Source organism: Brachionichthys hirsutus, chromosome 10 (genome assembly GCF_040956055.1).
Source record: "Brachionichthys hirsutus isolate HB-005 chromosome 10, CSIRO-AGI_Bhir_v1, whole genome shotgun sequence".
Classification (NCBI taxonomy): Eukaryota; Metazoa; Chordata; class Actinopteri; order Lophiiformes; family Brachionichthyidae; genus Brachionichthys; species Brachionichthys hirsutus.
Window position 1 is genome coordinate 7,195,545 of NC_090906.1, and position 18,762 is coordinate 7,214,306.

The window sequence follows — 18,762 nt, forward strand, 5'->3', positions numbered from 1 at the left end:
GGAGACTGGCGCCAGCAGCCACAGGCTGAGGCTAATTACATTATTGTTCTTAGCGACTAGCACAGGTTAACTTACTGTAATAGTTATAGAGAAATACCGTTGAACTGCGATTGGAGGCTCAGGTTACTGCAACAGTTCATGGAAGCTCATTACAGTTTACCTTCAACTTATATAAGACAAAGTAATGACGCCCTAAATCTGTTATACAACCTCACAAAGCATATTTGTGCATCTTCAGCACATAGCTGGATTTGTTTGTGATTTTAAAAGTCTTTATACAAGCCTAATGATGAGGCCAGATGTGAAATATTGTGAGCAGAACATCTTCATGCTTGTACGAAGTTTAAATATGCATGAGCAGACTTTGTGCCAGATGTTGCAGTTGTTTGGATATTTCTGCACATGCATTGCAGCTCATTTGGACAAGGTATTCATTGTACTTCATTCTGTACTCGGTCTGGTGGAAACTACAGTATAACATCACTGTAAGGATAGCAGATCAGCTTTTTGTTGCTGTGCACTGCTTTTACATAACAGAATTTATATATATATCAGTGCCATAATGCTAAGATAATCATGGTAATACACTAATCAAGTACTCTTGATTTGACACCATGAAAAGTAGACAAGTTCAAAATCCAATTTATTTACATTATTTTCCGGCTGCATGCAGGTACAAAGGTTTTCATGTCTCGGACCTTTTCATGACCTTTTCGACCACAGTCTGAGTATTAAAAGAAGGATTCTCTGCACAGCGGGCAGGTGGACTTGTTGCTGGACGTGAACCACTTGTACTGTAGAAAGAGAAAAAGTACACAAAAGATATGAAATTCAGCAAAGGAACACTTTCAAAAAAGCAAAGTTCACTTTAAACTCCACTGCCTGCTGTCATGCATTAGCAACATTGACCACTAATGGTGACTCAGCTAATGCCGGGCTGTGGATTTATGAATTGTGGCTTCAATTAGGTCTCAGTAAAAAATCCTGGTGAAACATCGTTGCACCAATTACTCCAGCTGCAGTTTGTTCTCTGTCCTTTACCGTGACTGATCAAAAGAAAGCTAAAAGCTGATCAACAGAATATATATATCCATAGACGAGGCTTGGAAGCCCACCAACTGATGCTACATGACACAAGAATCTCACCAAACACGCCGAGTGGAATTTCTTCTTGCAGGTCCGGCAGCCCTTCTTGGGCAGAGAGTAGTTGGAGCCGTGGATTACAGAGAAGCAGATCATGCAGTCCTCGATGCCTTCGAAACGCTTGTCCACGTTGTTCTTCCACAGGGCCAAGCCCTCCATTATACTCCCATTCTGAACACAAACACAGTTTCCTGGTTAGTTTTACCCCCTTTCTCCTTTGCTGGCCGTGTCTTAGTGGTCCCTTTGATCTTTACTGCAATTCGCTCGTGACCAAAAGATTTTGATTTGAGATTAAAGGCTTGAAATTGACGTCACAAAACACTGGCCTCTTGGGGTTCAAGCTTCCGAGCGTCTACCTGATGTGTGAGGTACGTGCTCAGCTGCAGCATCCAGTTCCTCCACTGCTGCACGGCGACACCGACGCGCCTCCCACTCTCCACAGCGATAGCGCCCAGAGGATAGTTCTGCGGCAGCTGAATCACCAACTCGATGAAGATGTCATCCACAGAATAGGTAGCAATCACCTCTCGCGCTGCCGAGCGGGCTTTCACCTGGAGTAACGCGATACACAACTAAATACACCGTCTGCCACTGGTGGTCTTTCATGTGATCTCCTTTCTGCTTGCTACGTGTGTAACACGGCCGTAGCATCGGCTAACTTACAGTCATGCTGTCGAACATTTGAGTGCTTGCGTGGACAGACGAGATCTCCTCCGCGGACAGAACAGGACTGATGTATTTAATGGTGAACTTCTCCACGGCTGAGCTCACTCTCTTCTCCTGGCTGTTCCACCACAGCCTCACCATGGCGGGCAGGTCCTTCACGGTGCTGTAGTACACGCCGCAGGCCAGGTGCTGGAGCTCGTGCTCGACACCCTCATTCTCTGCAGGGACAAAAACGCAGAAAGGGAAATCTAAGCTGATTTTAGATTTCACAGGATGCGTATAAAGAAGTCCTGCAGGCCCGTTTGTGCTACTTACTGTCAACGACCAAAGACAGGCTCTCCGTGAAGAAGGTTTTAGTCTCCTTCATCTCCGAGCCCTGGCCGGGGTAGACGGGGCTCTCGGGCATCAGTTTGAAGACGTGGCGGAGGAGGTTATTAAGCGCGCAGCTTTTCTTCAGGTACTGGGCGTAGTGGGCGCGCAGCTGACAATAAATCGGGAGGAGATTCAGAAATGTGACGCTGCTTATCACTGTAAGTACAAGTTGTTCTCAACGACGCGTGGCAGGCACTCACATGGGAAGGGGAGGACTTGAAGAAAGTGAGGAGTAGTTTCCATGCCAGCAAGTAGCCCAGGATGCAGGAGTACTCCATACTGAGAGGCTGAACTACTGCAAACTCTCCTACTTGAATGCCTGCCAGGATGCTTTCACACAGCTCCTCGCAGGTTGACAGGACCGTCATTAGAGACGCCGGCGGAGAGCTGGAAACAAACATAAATCATCTCTAAGAATCATTTGAAGATACCGAGAAATACCTAACAGGACATTTTTTAGCTAGAACTCGTGCTATAATAGAATCCAGTATCCAGTAATCCTCCTCCCAACTTACAGGCATGGCTCATCGCCATCATCGTCAGACTTGCTATTGTCTCCTTCTCCATCACACTCTGGCAGCTGAGGCATGACCCTGCATTGACAAAAAAACAAACATGGTGATTAGAGGTGACCAATCATGCCCAGTCTCCTGTTGGGCTTTTAAACGTTACCCCACGCTGCCAAGCAAACGCTCACGTTTCTAACAGGTGGTAAACGGCGATCTGCAGAGGCCTGGCCTTAAACAGCAGCAGAGGACAGAAGGTGTTGAGGAGCGTCTGCAGCGGCTCGGGCAGGTTGGTGTTTTGGTCCGCAACGAATCGTGGTGGCAGGGCGTTTTCTTTCAGCTGCTTCGCAGGAACGTACGTCAGAGCCACACCGACCGACTTAAGGACCGCCAAAGGGAACGCAGGGTCGTCCGGGTCGGCGAAGGCATCTGCATTTCAGCGATGGTTTGTAAGTTATGAAATCGGGGCAGTTACATATTAGCACCTTATTCTACTCCAAATGATTGTGTCATCGCCTCCTGAAATAAGACACACACACACACACCTGTGATGCTGATAGGTAGAGGCAGCATCAGGCTGTAGATTCCTTCTATGAAGAAGTCTCTCCATTCGCCAGCCAGTTCTGGAGGCAGCTTCTCGAGAACATCAGGCGAAGATGACGCAAAGAAGTGGTTCAATTTGATAACCAATGCCGTGTTCTCGCACACGAACAGCTGCACCCACGGGTTCCAGAAGCTGCTCACATTATCGCAGGCAGCCTGCGAACACAAAACATGGGAATGAGGTCAACGTTGGTGAAGGTCAGCAGAAGCAGGACATTAATAATAGTTGCTGAAAATGTTTCACAAGAATAAAACACTGATTTTTTTTTTTTTATGTTGAGGAGGAGGAATAGAAACAATTCATGCATCAAGAGTGCGAGAGTCCACGCCCCATGAGAGGAAGGAGACATGCGTCCTCTTGGAAACTACACCCATAACAGTCATCGGAGGCTTTGCCCTGCAGCTGACCCTGGCTTAGAGCCTCGGCGCCTCAAAACAACAAAGCAAGTAACTTCCATCTCACCTCCAACCAGGCCAGCATGGAGCAGAGCAAGAAGTCCCACTGACTGCCACCGAGAACTGTCGAGCAGCGAGTCACCAGCCAGGACAGGAAACGCATCATCTCCGCGGCGTGGTTCAACTGTTCTGGGGTTGCTTCAGACAAGTCGCTGAAATATATAGGCGTGACAAATCAATATCTCTGTGACAACAATGTAGAAACATTTTGTGATTATATTACCTGCCAAAGAGGAACCAGCCCTCCTTGCTGTTCCTCCATTCCATCACAGTAGCCAGAACCGCCTGCAGAGTCTTCTCCTCCACCGGAGTATTTGATCCGAGACAGCAGAGCAGTCCGGCCAGGCACCCAAAGACATCTGTAACACGCAGTCCAGAGTTTTGCGTTTGGTTCAAAATGAAATGTGCATTTTGTAGTCAATTCTAAGTGTGTGTTTTCTTACCATCTTCATCTCGCCAGTTTAGTATTCCAGCGGCGGTGCGGGTAACGATGGTCTCTCTGTCTCCTCTGGTCATGGTGGGGCAGAGCGCCTGGAGCGTGCTCAGTTTGCTCCGAGACAACGGGAAGAAACTGACCAAACAAAGATCATTCAATAAGTAATACATGGTAGCAAAAGAACACGTTTGATGTCCAAAAGTACACGCAAATGACTCACCTGTCCACACTGCAGTAAAGCGTCCTCACCGCGGCACTACAGGACGCTGCCAAGTCGTCGGTGTGGATGTAGTTTTCTAGAGTGAGTGACCATAGACCTCCATCCGTCATTGATCTAGAGAGCAACAAATGCACACATATTGGGGATTGCTTTCCATCAGAAGAGGGCAGGCTTTACTGCCAGACAAATTAAAAGTAGCCACGTCTCCAAATATTAAGAAGACTGGATGTTGTTCATGTAGAAAATCTCTTAATGTTCCGTCTGAAATGAACAGGTAGAGCTGACCTGGAGTAGAGCGCCTCCAGCAGGTCGTTCATTGGAACCAGGCCACGGAGTCCCTCCGACAGCCCCCAGTCAGTCAGCAGGCCGTGATACGCAGCCACTACCGAAGGGCTGTACTCCACCTCCTTGCACCACTGCAGTGCAAACAACAGTTCTGAAACTGCAAAAGGAAAGCAGACACACAAATGCATTAAAGAGCATCATGCAATGATATAAATGGCTATATAAAAAAGAAAGTTACAGAAAAACGTAACTTGTGTGTACCTGTGCACTTCAGGTTTAGCTTGTTTGATGGACATGCTGTGTCCTTTTCTTCATAAGGTGCGGATGCAACAAGATGCACCATCTTCCCTAAGAGGGCAGAGGCGCACAGGTGGGCAGGCAACCTGGCTGACAACCGAAACTTCCACATATCAATGGAGGAATTTTCACAAATTCCACGATGGCAGCTGGAAAGTAACGGGGTTTTGACCCACTGCAAATAAAGAAGAAGAAAAAAACGAGAAATATTAATGCACCAATGCCAAGTGTTTAGGATCTGAAGAAGGCAAAAATCCTTTTGCAGCATGTATGAAAGTGTCTGAATGAGTTCTTTTTTTTTAACTGATGGCGGTCTGGCTCACCTGGGGAGGCAAGGCTCGCCTGATTTGTGTCCATTCTGCCTCACTGGGCATCAACTGGTTGAAGAACTGGATGAGCAAACAGGAGTTTTTGCTGCAGACTGAGGCGATCGTCTCCACTACGGTCTGAACAGCCAAAACCAGAACCGGCAAACTAAAATATAACGTGAAGAAGCACATCTTGAGATGAAGAATAATCACGTTTCAGGGGGAAGGGGTTTGTTACCTTTTCGTGTCAAGTGAAACAGAGAGGAGTTGGTTTTTCGTCCATGTGGCTGCAGAATGAAGGAATCCACCTGCTTTGATCTCGTCATCAGAGTGGTGGACCAAAGTCCGAACCCCAGCAACGCACAGTTTCCTCAGTTTATCTAAAAGTGACTCTCTCAAAGTTAATTCAACATGAAGCAACCGTTCAGCTACTTTGACAAGTACATACAGCAAGCTCGTCGGCTGTGCAGCTACTTACCGGACAGGAGGCTGGCTGTTTGGTCGTGGGCTGTGAGATGAAAGACGGTGAGCAGGAGTTCCTCAGCAGAGGGGAGCAGGAGGCAGCTTTGTACAGAGGAGAAGAACGTGGAGGCCACGTCACAAATGAAGGAGATGAGCGGCTCCATGTTGCCTGCGTCCGACAGAATTTTGGTCTCAGACAGAGTGGTGTGGAGCTTCTCTAAGATCTTTCCCATGTAGACGGGCCCAATCAGAGGCTCTGCACAAGAAAACAAAAGAAAAAACAAAATCCAAAAGATGAGAAAAAGATTTGCCAACTAATAACAAAATCCATGAAAATTCACCGTTCACCATTGTTGTGGTGCTGCGAGAGGACCAGGCTGATAAGCGTCCAACCGTGGTCGTTTGTAGGGGACACGAGCCTGGAGGGGATGCGTCCCACCTCACACAGCTCCTCAGCCAAAGCCAGGAGCAGCTCTCCCAGAACGGGGCCTTTCAGCCAATCGCCACAGCTCCTCAGAGAATCAGGAGCTGCACGTGCCTGAAAGAACCCAGAGCAGTAGCACATTGAAAACAATGGAAATGCTATTATTCGGTAGGTGAAAGGGTGCGTCAAGCAGAATAACATACCCGCTGTATAATCTGAAGGATAACGCCCCACTGTAAATCCATCTAGAAAGCAGAATGAAGGTCAGCACGGAAACAGCAAATCAGCATTGAAGTGGCATCAGGTCATGTCATGAAAGCTCTATGTTTCTGTTACCGTGGCGATGTGATTGAGGATGCGCGTGGTCTCCTGCCTGCTGCAGCAGCAGAGTGAACTGAACACCATTTCCACAAGGTGCTTGGTGTCGCCGCGCCCTTCCTCCGCCAGCCACGGCACCACCTGCTGCAGCAGGAACTGCATCGCCGGGTTCTTCATGATCACCTCATCCTTTGCCTTATCATCCCATTGGACCAATGTCTGCACAATGTAGGGAGATTTACATTTGAGAGATGCTAAAAACCCGAGACTTGAAAGATGCACTCTGAAAGGATCACGCTAGCGTTTTTTATACTGAATTCATCCCTTTCAACTTTGCGTTTTTTAAATCCTGCAAACTCACTGAGAAGAATCACCTTCGAACATATGAACACAACTGATAATGAACTGCCCTTCGACCACGAATGATCAAGTACGACTTACTCTGAAGACCCTGGGTGTGTGAAAAGACTGCAGGAGAAGGGAGAGGAAAACAAGATGCTTCTCAGACTTTGTCTCCTTCACATGCGCCAGGCACAGCTGGGCCAGCTGGCACACCACATCCTCAAAATGCTGGGTCTGCGGGGACCCAGATGTCTCCTCATTCAGAACCGTCTTCGCAGGCTTCTCGACAGCATCGCCCTCAACTCCAGCGTTCTCATTGTCCTCCGGCTTGGAGAAACAAATCTTGACAGATTTCTTCTTCAGGATGTGCTTTCTTTTTACTTTCTCCGGGTAGCGCATCACCTGGAGACAAACACGAAAACACATTACAAACATTTATGGAGACATTTTGTGATTCGCTGGCCTGAATTTTTATTTCATTTGAACTCACTGATCGGCTGTATCCTTGGTGACAACATTTCAGAAGGGATCGTGTCTGAACCGAAACAAATCTCACCTGCAACAAAGCGGCAATGCCTTCCAAAGCCTGTGCATCTGCTTCCTCCCTGTCAGCATAACGCACAAACATGGCACCAAGCTCCTCCCAGAAAACTGCCAGGAGCCCCTGAAAGACATCCTTGCTGCCATTTGTTTCACCGTCGCTGTATAAACCGGCCTTCTTCTCCCAGGACGCAAGCATGTCAGTGACCAGAAGGAAAAGTGGACCGTTCTGTAGGGAGGGACTGTTGATGGCCTTTTCCAGGAGCGGCAGGAGCTAAAAGGCAACACGCAAAAGGACACGTGTAAGAAAGGTGTGGATGGACTCGAACAGATTTAACCTTTTAGAAAAAGAAAGTGGGACTGTGTGAGCCCACCTGCTGTGAAATAAGCATGGTCCGGATTTCTCCGTGACCCTCCTCCTGCTGAATGTGGCACATCACGCAGTATCTCAAGCACTCGACAACCGAAGTCACTATAACTGCACTTTCTGATGGGCTCGTTGCTGCGCGCTCACTAGAGAGACTGAGACAAAAGCACAAACATCCTTGCTGAAAGGACGAGACCGGAAATAGGATTTACAAGAAAACAAAACAAAACGTGCAGGCAAAACAATCACGTTGCAGCTCCATGACTGTGAAGCGGTTCCCCCTTTTACTGTGCTTGAACGGAACCTTTTTATCAGACCTGGACCCATTTGACACAAACCACTCCCATTCCGTGACCCATTTACAATCTACTTCATCCCAAGTCTTTTATCCCAACTAAATACTGGTTTGTGCTTCAAACGTTTAAACGTTACAGAATATTTATACAATCTCTAAATGTACGATTCAGCCGAGCATGGATCCACACAGAAAGAAAAAACAAATCACCCTTGTATAAATGAAGTGAAGAAGACGGTGTAGAAGTCCAAGGTTGGTTCGGTGACCTCTTGGGGCAGTTTGCTGAGGAGGGGCATCAAACTGGGGTGCAGCGCTTTAGCCATGCCTTTGCCACCCTCTTTCAGAAGCACCCAAAGTTTTGGTAAGAATCCTTTCTTAGCATTCACATGTGTCCAGCAACCCTGAAATAGCAACAGGAAAATATAAGGTTAGGCGCAACAGAACTATAAACCGGCCTGATAAAAACACGATTCATCATCATCGCTATCTACATACTTATGACTCAACCAGTTCTGGCAGGTGTCATTCTTTCTTGCACTACTTATTAAGTTTACTGTAATAACACAGACGTCGGACAAAATAGCACCATAAATATTACCGCATCGGTGTTGTCATTCTGTGAAGTGCACGTTTACCGGGATTGTTGACACAACGTGGAGAACCGCCCGCCAAACGGTAGGAAACACCGCAGGATCCGTGTCATCGGCGCTGAGGAGAACGGCTGGGCAAAGTCGAGCTGCTTCGGCTTCGACCAGCCGGGGAGTGAACTCACACAGAGCGCACGCCGTCTCGAAGAACGCCCCTCGCACCTGTGGTGCGATACAGAGAATAGTTATTATCACAGTCAATAAAAGCTATAACTGATTTGGTTTGAATACATCCAAGTGTTACACATTTTATTCTATAGTCGACGCTTCTCCCTAAAATGCTTCCTTTACATATAACTGCAGCGTGACCAGAGCACCTAATCGAGCTTCACTCCACCACAATCTACTCAGATCCATATTAAAATGAAGCCGTATGCGCTCAGGAATCGGTAACAAATGCATAATAACAAATCATTTTAGGTGAAAGAAACTGCAATATGTGAATATACCGAAGAGACCAGCTCGAGAACCGCCGGCGTGCCCGTGCCAACTGTCACAGGAAGCAGCCAGCTCTATTCTGTGCCAGTACCTGTGGACTTTGGTGCCTGCTGTATTTCCAGAACTTCCCAGAGTTAACAAGATGTGCGAGTCTTTGCTCGAGGGCCGTCCTGTCACTCGGGAGCAGAAGGGACAGCAGTCTCTTCACCCCCAGCAGAGAGCTGGTCAGCATCCGCACATATTTGGCTTCTCTCGCCTCCTCTGTCAGGCTTCTGGAGAGCAGATGGAAGCAGCGACTGTGACAGAACGCATTATCATAGTGTCCACAGACACAGAGAGAGAGAGAGAGAGATGAACACAGATGCTATAATTAGCTTAGCTTCTGACTTACTGTGGATCACTCAGTGTATCAGCAGTGTCCTTTAACAGAACACCCTGTAGCACCTGCGAATATAAAACATTCAATGTTAAACTTCCAACCGATTCAATGACAGCTCGGTTGACTTTGTTTTTACACTAATGATACCACAACTACTCACGTTGAGGATTTCCTCTTTGCAGAAGCCGAGCGCCTCGGGCTGTTTGGCGGTTGTGAACGCAGCCTCGAAGGCCCGACATGCTGCAGAGGCTGCAGGAGTGGAAGTGTCACACTGGGACAGAATCCAGTGGCCCATCAGGCTCTTCAGAAAGGGGGCCAAGCTGCGTCCCACCTTGAGCACCAGCTGTTCAAAGGCTTGCTGGGTTGCCTCCCTGATGCGCCGATCACAGTCCTGATAGACACAGGGTTTCGATGTTAACTTTTTTGAAAGCTGCCCGCTTGTCCCTGGAATTCTACATTCGACATTAATTTGCTCGGCAGAGAGGGAGAACGCTCCAGAGGTTCGTGGTGAGTGAGCAGCTCACCACTGATATCCTGCAGTAGATCCTGGGCCAGTAAGGCAGGACGCCTTTAACCTCTTCTGCATCCCGTTCCTGGCACATAGACCCAAAGTCCTGCACAGCCTGAGAAGAATGCGCGCCATTTAGAGTAGACACATAACTATTGAGGTGTTTTCTATGGACAAAATGAGAGTTATCCAAAATGAACTCACCTTCATTCTGGTGACAACGTCCCTCTTGGACAGTTTCCTGAGGACCAGACGGAAGTCAGCATCCACGAGGTTATCTATGTCCTCCGCGCCGTGGACAGCGGGGACGTAACTCCGCTGAACATTGACCGCCGTGCCGAAGCCCATGAAGCCGGGAATTACGCCGCCGTCCCGAGTCAGAGCCTCGGCAGCTCGGCTGCTACTGGACGGCTGATAGAGGGAGAGATTGGATGATTTTAATCAAATACCCCTAAAAAAACATAGTACAGTAATACCTCGACATACAGTACGAGTGTTCCGAGACACGAGCAAACCTGTTACCAGTTCGGGTATTCGCCACCTTCCGTGCTCGTCTCCATTATTTACGTGATTGTGGCTCGATCTGTGAGTATTCCTTATAAGTGATGATGATGAATATATTTATTAGATAGAATGTTGGAGTACAAGTACAGTCACACAGTAGCATGTATTACAGTACAAATACAGTCAAACATCCTGTCTAAGAGGAGCATTTCCAAAAAGCCCTTGCGGTCTTGTTTCCGTTGAAATACCTTAGTACATAAACCATCGACATTTAACAATACACATAAAACTAAAAATAAATCCAATATTAAAGTACTCATTGGTGCAAAATAACAACAAAATAAAAATAAATTACACCACAGATGCAAAATAACAACATATTACAAAGACACATACTATGTACAACGTAGGTGGACAAAAAGGGGGGTGGGGGGGGGGGGGTTTGATCCGGAGAGAGTTGTGATGTCCATCTCCGTTTCTGTCCCCCTGAAAGGTGTATTTTTAGGGCCGTTTTGAAGGAGCCCAAAGAGGTGCATGTTTTGAGGGCAGGAGTCAAACAGTTCCACCCTTGGGTGGCCGTATTGTAAAAAGATGATTTACCCATGTTAGTCCTATAGGAGGGGGTAATCAGGTTGTTGTTTGAGCTCCCTCTATTTTTGTGGCTGTCACTAAATCTTTGGAGGTGGAGTGATGGTCCAAAGAAAGCGAGAAATGGCAGTGGCAATAAAAAAAAAAACGATAACGATGGAGATGAAGCATGAAACCATCGGTTTAAAGTGATTTAGCACGCCAGTACGAGCTGAGTACAACGACGATATGTAAAATCCTCAAACAGAAGGATGCTATCAAGAGCACAAAGCCTTCCAAATAGTAACTATTGTGTCTACGTGTACCTGTAAGGTACAAATTACTGTCATTGTGAAATGGCTGTGAAAAGAGTCACACGTAGCGTTTAGTTCATGTTAACTTCAAGCAGAGCATTAGCTTACGCTGCTGACAGTCTTTCTTAAACACCAGAACAGACATCGGTACTTACCCGAACATTTCCTTTAGTTCGCTGTTTATTTTTGCCACCCATCGATACGTATTAATCTTTAAAATAGTTCAGTTCTCTTCAAAGGCTACAATAGATTGTTTTCATTAGCGAAAGCTACTGGTTGCTAAATGCCGACTCCTACTACGTTGAAGGTAAGACGAACTCTACTTTGCCTTTGATTGGCTGGTACCGTTTGTTACGTCATCATGGAATTAGGAGTAAACCAGTTAAAGGCAGATTAGGGCGGGGCTATAGTCTCACCATAGTAGGGCTCGTGCATTTGCTTTTGTCACATCAACAAGCCTCTCTGTTGCGTGGAACAAGAGTTTCCGGCCAAAACTTTAAATGCAACGCGCCAACCTCACGAATTTAAATATTCGTTAAAGCGGACCGTTTCCACACATCTGTCTGTAGTTTATCCAGAATTAACAGGAAAATACGCGCAAATATTTTCTTACACATGAATGCCTTGGTAAACAGTTTTAATGACAGACGTTTTCAAGTCACCAAATTTTACTTCGAAATAGAAATCAAAACCGGAAGTATAAAGTGTGCAGTCACACCAACTTCCGTTATGTATTTCTTCTTCTACTCTTTTGGCGTGCCCTAAATTGTGCGCTGAACACTGCCCCCCACTAACACATGCGGAAACTACATTTCAATAAATACCGAACAAGTTCTAATATAAAGGTGAGATTCATTTTGGACTGAAGTGTAATGGAAAACTACTGCTGTCTTACATTTGTCAATACATAGATAGCCTATAAATGTATTGTGCAGGAATTGAAATACTGGTTTAATGAGGCTACCTAATCTCATAATCTCATTCAAAGCAGAACTATTTAATTCTGGCACAAAGTCTCATCTTTCAGAAAAAAAAGAAAATTCACAAAGGCAGAGCTGTGTGCATTTTATTCATAAAACAGAATCGTTGTTAGATTGAGGAAAGCAATGCGACACCAAATTATTCAGTAAACAGTTTCCTAATCAATGTGCAAAAGAGTTCACCTTGTAACCGACAGCCAAAATGCAAGAGCAAACACCGCTTCTGAAGCTCATCTGAGACAGGAATATATTTAACCCAAATCATGCTTGGCCTCTGGAGAATGACTCTTCAAGGCTGACTGCAGTTGTTCCTTGGATAATTCTGTGCAGGAAACATTCTCTAGTTCAGAACATTGAATTTAAGGAGGATTACTTGGGTCGGAAAATAATGTCTCCCTTGTCGCTTGGGCATTTGATCGTGTGCATTGTATCACAGAGTATTGGCGATAAAGTATTGTTTTGAAAACGTTGCATATAATGCATTTGTAAATTAAAGGCGCTTCTGCGCTTTCAAATCCTATTTTCTATTCCAACCTGTTTTGACATTCAGTTTCTGCATTAAATACAGAGTACATGTGTAACTAACTACGAACCAGAGGTAGAAGAAACATCAGGTATTAGTGTGATATATATGACTGCATTATGTCTTACAGATCTTTCAGATTACCGTAATACACTTAAAGAACGCCATCTGTTAAGTTAAAGTATGGCAGGAATGTGATTGTTCATGCATCTTTTAAAGATATCCAGTGCTGTGAATGGACTCAGTTTTTCCTGCCTCAATAGTTCGATTTGTGTGTGATCCAATATTAGTCATCTCATTAGTCGGTTTACTAGCAAGCAAACATTTTATTTCCCATTTTATGGTAGAATTTCTTTCTTATTTACATTTAAATTTCAGCCTTATAAATGAATTTACTACCAAAAATCCTTTGTTCTTCCCCAACACTCAAATGTTCCACTGTCTTTTTAAATGACATTACGAGTGGCCAGCTACATTGGTAAAAAAAATTTTGCCAAGTGTAGATTATCAATGGTAGAAATGTGGATGTACCCTCTGAGTCGGACGTAAAGTTTCCTAATGGGTTGATGCTCTCAATTCCTGGTACTAAATCTTATTTATTATGGCTTAATGTGTATCTATGAAATTATGGTCCCGTTTAAAGTAAAACAGACAATTAATACAAAGAGCACACAAAGGCTAAATGTTGAAAAACATTAGATCTAAAGCAATAAAACATTTGATAAGGCTTCATGATTATATACATCAACAAATCTTAAACCTGCTAAATTAGCCTCAAAACATGTGATTCTCCTTCCGACATGAAAGATGACACTCTTCAACCAGACGATCTGAGTTTAGTCAGGAAAAGCAAGCAGGTAACTTGCAAAATGTAGAAACATCATGATGAACTAGTAAGAGAAGTTTTGCTCAGTGAAATCCAAGCAAAAGCGTGAAAAAAAGGTTCAATTTTTCACTTATTTCACTCGTTAACCTTTTCCCATATGCTTTCGTTGACGTGTACACCCTCCGAAACGTATTCCATCATATAAAATGACATTACCACTTCTGAGCTGATGTCAATCTTTGAAAAGTTATTTTGGGGAAAACAAAAACAAAAAAACGCTAAGATATCCTTTATCAACATCAGAGTCTCAAATTCCAAGTCATCCGAGCTGGATGTCGGCCCCTGGTGGAAGCACCGTGGTAAAGCGAGGGTCCAGTTTTGGTACAAAGCCTTTAAAGTCCCTGGAAGCGTTGGTCCCGAACGCATCCAGCACGTGTCTGTTCATCAGAGCAAACCTACGACGGGAGACAGAAAATGAAATCTGGCACAAAAATACAATCAGCAGATAAACACGACAATCAGATATCCGTACCTGCCCTTTGTTAAACGCAGCAGGAACTTCCAGTAGGCAGGCCTGAGGTTCTGCACTTCCATCACAGCCTGTTTAACAGAAACGCTTCTTAATTATTATATTTATGCTCACTTCAGCTCCGTTGGATTAGTCATGAACCTTTTACACAGGGACAATGGAGGGCGTGGTGACAGACAGCGGGTCAGGTCAGCAGTGATAGCACGACAGGAGACGCGATAAAGTAATGAATCACGTGAAGACAGGAGAAACGCAATCGGTGCTCACAAAGGTGAGCAAAGTGGCCTGGGCAATCCACCCACAAACAGTTTCTGAATTGGCTTTTGATTATTAGTGTAGTCATCCGTGTGTGTGTGTGTGTGTGTGTGTGTGTGTGTGTGTGTGTGTGTGTGTGTGTTACTTACAGCTTGGAAACAGATAGCAGTGGAGACGGCGTACAGAACTGTGTCTGCTTGAGGAAAATAGGGGAAGCGTCCGGCCTCGATGCCCTTGAAGTACAGAGTCTAAAGACAGACAGATTCGGTATGCTGTTAATGATAACCGGCCTAATAAAGAAAAAGCACTAATAACATTACTCTGTGCTGGTATTGAGCAGTTAAGGAGAGCTCCAAGCTCTATATGTTCACTGCCAGTTCTGTTTTTTACCTCCACCAGCTTTGTGAAGAGATACATGGAGATCGTCGTGCTTCTGTAGAAGAACATTGACGTGCCAGCCAGGAAGCCTTACAAGACAGGGATGGGGAAAAAAAAGAAGACAAAGTACATCTGAGCCATCAAAGGACTATTGCTCTACGACGCGGACTTTAATTTAAGGTTTGGATGATCCCGTCTTACCTGCAATCAGTGCATGGAGCTCATCATCGATGTTACGCAGCCAGCGCAACAAACAGCTGGTTCCCTGAGTGAAAGAAGAAAAGAAGAGGAAATCAGTGGCTACATGTCAAATGCATCTTTCAGGAGATAGAACTACACATTTGACACTTATTGTATTTGTAGTGCATTAACGTATGTATTGACTAACTTTGAGGCAATTATTTATCACTGGGTTTTTTTTTTTGGCTGATCTCAAAGCAAGAATGGATGTAGGGAATATAATTGTACAAAAAGGCAAACATTTTGAATGAAAAACAGAAAATCTACCTTGTAGATACTGACGAAAGATCCTAGAAAGGCCCCCAGCTGGAAATTTTCTTTGTTGTAGAATAGAGAAGGGAGCCGCGAGGGTTTAGAGAACATCTGGCGAAATGCTGAGGGGACTTTAAGACAACACTGAATCAGGAAGCCGATGCTGAACATCCTGACAAAACCCTGCAACATCCAAAAAAACAAGTATTTAATTCCGGTTCATTAATATTAAATAGTATAGAATTAGTGCGAAAGCCTCACTTTAAGGCAGTAGGAAATGCAGTTGTCTTGGTAATGTTTACAACATCTGTGCCTTGGACCCTTTTTGCATCTGGATTATAAAATAGAGAAAGTCAACACTAGGCATTCTGTGCCAACCCACATGTTTGTGTTTAAAGACTGTATAAAGCTCACACTGATTGGAGCAGTTCTCTGATGTAGCCTAGCAGAGCCCTCCTCCAGGAGCCGGGCCTTTCTGCTGACCTCTCCTCCGTCTCCTTCAAAGTCATTTCCCCCTCATGAGACCTCGTGCAGCCGGGTTCCTCCATGAGAGGCTGAGAGGGGATCTCTTCCTTCCCAATGATGAACCTGTAACAGACAATGCACCCCCCCCATCTGTAAGCTTTAGCCATCTAAATTGAAAAGTACCAGCGGTAGCAGGTACAACTTACTTTAATGCAGAAAACGAAAAGCCTTTGAGACCATCCTTACTCCTGCGGCACAAAACAATACATTTACATTCATCTTGAAACGCTCGTTCTTTGTTCTCAAGTACAATATCATTCAGAATAGCCAGCTTGACAAGTGATTCACAATTAACTTCAGGAATCTGTCTATGTTCTTGACCTGAAGAAGAACATGTAGAGCGATGCGGTGAGGCAGAACAGCAGCACCTATTGGGGAACAAAAAGACAAGAGAGACTCGTGGTGGGGATTCAAAATGTCTGTAAATGCTGATTAACAGTAGAAGGCTTCCAGAGGAGCGACGGAAGGTGAAGCTTCTTCCCATCGAGGGGGACTAATGTGTGCGTTCAGGCAGAGCAGCACAGATTCCATCGATTACTTCACCTCCCTGAACGATTGGACAAGAGCTAATGCTAAATGTATCAAAGTCCAGGTTCATACGGTGAAACCGGCACAACGCAGCCCTCCTCCTGATAAAGTCCATTGAACTTCATTCAGAAGTCGAAGGTTTAATTCTGCTTCTTCAGAGGACTATCCGTTTTGGTTTTGCCGCTTTGATGAAACAGGAAACTTACAGCCGTGAAGTTATTGTAAGCGTGAAAATGTCTAAATCACCGACACGTAGAGCAGCGTCGCTAATCGCTAAAGTAAACGCTCGTTCGTCAGCACAACATATTGGAGAGTTGCTGTTGTCCCACATCTGAACTCATGTGCTGCACCCATTAGATCCTTCTTTAGGGTTCCGTTATTCACCTTAATGTCAGCCTTTCATCCTACCTCGCCATGTTTGATGGGTGTGACGATGCCTCGCGTCATTGCCATGCGGAACAAAGTCTCAGTGGCCTGACGACAAGATTACAGTGTTATTTTATTAATAGATAAGGAAATAGATAAACATCATTACACATAAAAATAGAATTTAAATTAAAAGATGGGCTCTTACAAGATTTGCCATGTATATTGTCAACAGTCCTCTCCTGGTGGGGGTTGAGGGGAGAGAGCAATTCTCAATCAGCATTGTGGATTTTTAGAAAACTAAAAATAATGAGTGACACTTGAAATCTATTCAGCAAAATAACTTGATCCTGAAAAGAGGTAACATTTTTGCACAGTAGTGCTGTCAATGTGATTCTGTCGAAAACATCAAAACACTTTGAAAGCAGAGTAAAATAAAGTAAAGTAAAGCAACAGGAATCTCACCTGCTCTTACGTTCCACGAGGATGGCGATATAAGAAGCAGGCAACGCCGACCAAAACCCGGCAGACCAGGAGTGGAATCCTCCCAAAAGTTTCCTAAAGTTAAAGCATTTTTTCACATTCCTGGGCAATCCTATATAAATTTACACTTTTACAGAAAACAACCTTTGTCATGTGATTTGCTGTGTGTGTGTGTGTGTGTGTGTGTGTATAGTGCAGAAGTCATCAAATGTAGCCTTTTTATCACGTCATAAAAATGTGAGCCATTACTGTCCTGGCGTGATGAGGTTATTGAAAGCAGGCGATAAACACAGTAGCAGATTTCTAAAAAAAAAAAAAAAAAAAACTTATAGAAAATCAGGTATACTTTGTTTCTAACTGGGCTGTCATACTAACAGCTGAGTGGCGTTATTGGCATGTGTGGGGAACCCAACGAACCTGAGAAGGCAGAAGAAAATAATGTAAAGTCCTGCATTGGCAGTGAGGAAGGAGGTCGACCACAGGATCTCAGGAAGGAGCCTTTTTAAATAGTACTCTTTCTTCCTTCTTCTTAAGACGGCTGCAATCTGCAAAACAAAGAAACGTCTCACTGGAAGCCGTTGATGAACGCCGCAGAGAGAACGTGTTGCAACAACAACTGGACGAGCGAGTCTCCACCCAGCACGTCAGTGTGATTAGCTCACCCTGAGATACGTGCCTAGCTAGCTAGCCGTTGGGCTGCGTGTCTGTCAGAGGATAAAAGTAACGCGCGCAATAATGTACAGTTTAACTTGACGCTAGCTAGTTAAAGTACATACTGAAACGGCAATTCTTTCTAATCGGTAAGTGGTTAGCATCATTTTGACAGGTAGCTAACTGTAGCTTCAGACACATTTAGCTTAAACAAAAAGACAAACGAACCAGGTAGAGCGGGACGTATATTTTGAAGGAGACCTCCAGAGCAGCCGTGGCTATGTCCGCCGCAGACTGAACACACGACGGGCTCCACGTATGGCCGATCTCGTAGCAGCTGTGTGGTATTTTACTGAGGACAGCCATGTCTGTTGCTCTCGACCGTCAACAACACTGGGAGGGAGACCGGAAACGTGACGTCATGCGCGTTCATTGGCGAAGGAGCTGTGCACGTGCCCGATTCTGTCAAGAACCGGATGTTCCAGTGATCAATAATGAACAAGATAACTCGTGTTTTTCCAGTCAAAGAAAAATAACAAAACATAAATAAAACAATTCAATGAGCAACAAAATAAATAAAAAAGTATCCAGATGAATATATAGACATGATTTCACAGTAAAAACTGAACGTGTCGCCACAGAACATTTGAACATTTCAAAAGTTCTATATTTCATGTAAACTTGATATTGGTTTACTTTGGTCTACCAAAATTAAAGGTGTTCTTGCCAGGCTCATGTTCACATCTACAACAATTTACAGAAATCAATTCATTGGTTTTTGCACGACCACAATAAAATACATAAACACTTGAAAACTGCAAACAATAGA

The 18,762-nt window shown here is 44.8% G+C and overlaps 2 protein-coding genes across 2 annotated transcripts; both read right to left on the bottom strand.

Moving 5' to 3' along the window:
* Positions 1-630: 630 nt before the first annotated feature.
* On the bottom strand, positions 631-11,594 carry ltn1 (listerin E3 ubiquitin protein ligase 1). The gene is made up of 32 exons (XM_068744574.1): positions 11,553-11,594; positions 10,217-10,423; positions 10,029-10,127; positions 9,665-9,895; positions 9,517-9,569; positions 9,217-9,397; positions 8,676-8,849; positions 8,251-8,441; positions 7,753-7,900; positions 7,395-7,652; positions 6,938-7,240; positions 6,515-6,715; positions 6,382-6,423; positions 6,103-6,292; positions 5,771-6,010; positions 5,531-5,672; positions 5,308-5,458; positions 4,949-5,159; positions 4,688-4,844; positions 4,403-4,516; positions 4,190-4,317; positions 3,970-4,105; positions 3,754-3,898; positions 3,233-3,446; positions 2,879-3,116; positions 2,697-2,774; positions 2,382-2,568; positions 2,125-2,290; positions 1,807-2,027; positions 1,500-1,694; positions 1,147-1,314; positions 631-794 (listed from the first exon to the last, which is right to left on the bottom strand). The coding sequence occupies exons 1-32, from the start codon at positions 11,592-11,594 to the stop codon at positions 732-734; spliced, it is 5,274 nt and encodes a 1,757-aa protein (XP_068600675.1). The 3' UTR covers positions 631-731.
* An 857-nt stretch (positions 11,595-12,451) lies between these two features.
* Positions 12,452-18,300, bottom strand: tmem135 (transmembrane protein 135). The gene is made up of 15 exons (XM_068744459.1): positions 18,162-18,300; positions 17,700-17,827; positions 17,265-17,357; positions 17,008-17,041; positions 16,842-16,907; positions 16,227-16,273; positions 16,052-16,093; positions 15,795-15,968; positions 15,642-15,711; positions 15,396-15,563; positions 15,090-15,153; positions 14,901-14,977; positions 14,660-14,758; positions 14,259-14,326; positions 12,452-14,181 (listed from the first exon to the last, which is right to left on the bottom strand). The coding sequence occupies exons 1-15, from the start codon at positions 18,297-18,299 to the stop codon at positions 14,046-14,048; spliced, it is 1,404 nt and encodes a 467-aa protein (XP_068600560.1). The 5' UTR covers position 18,300; the 3' UTR covers positions 12,452-14,045.
* Positions 18,301-18,762: the final 462 nt, after the last annotated feature.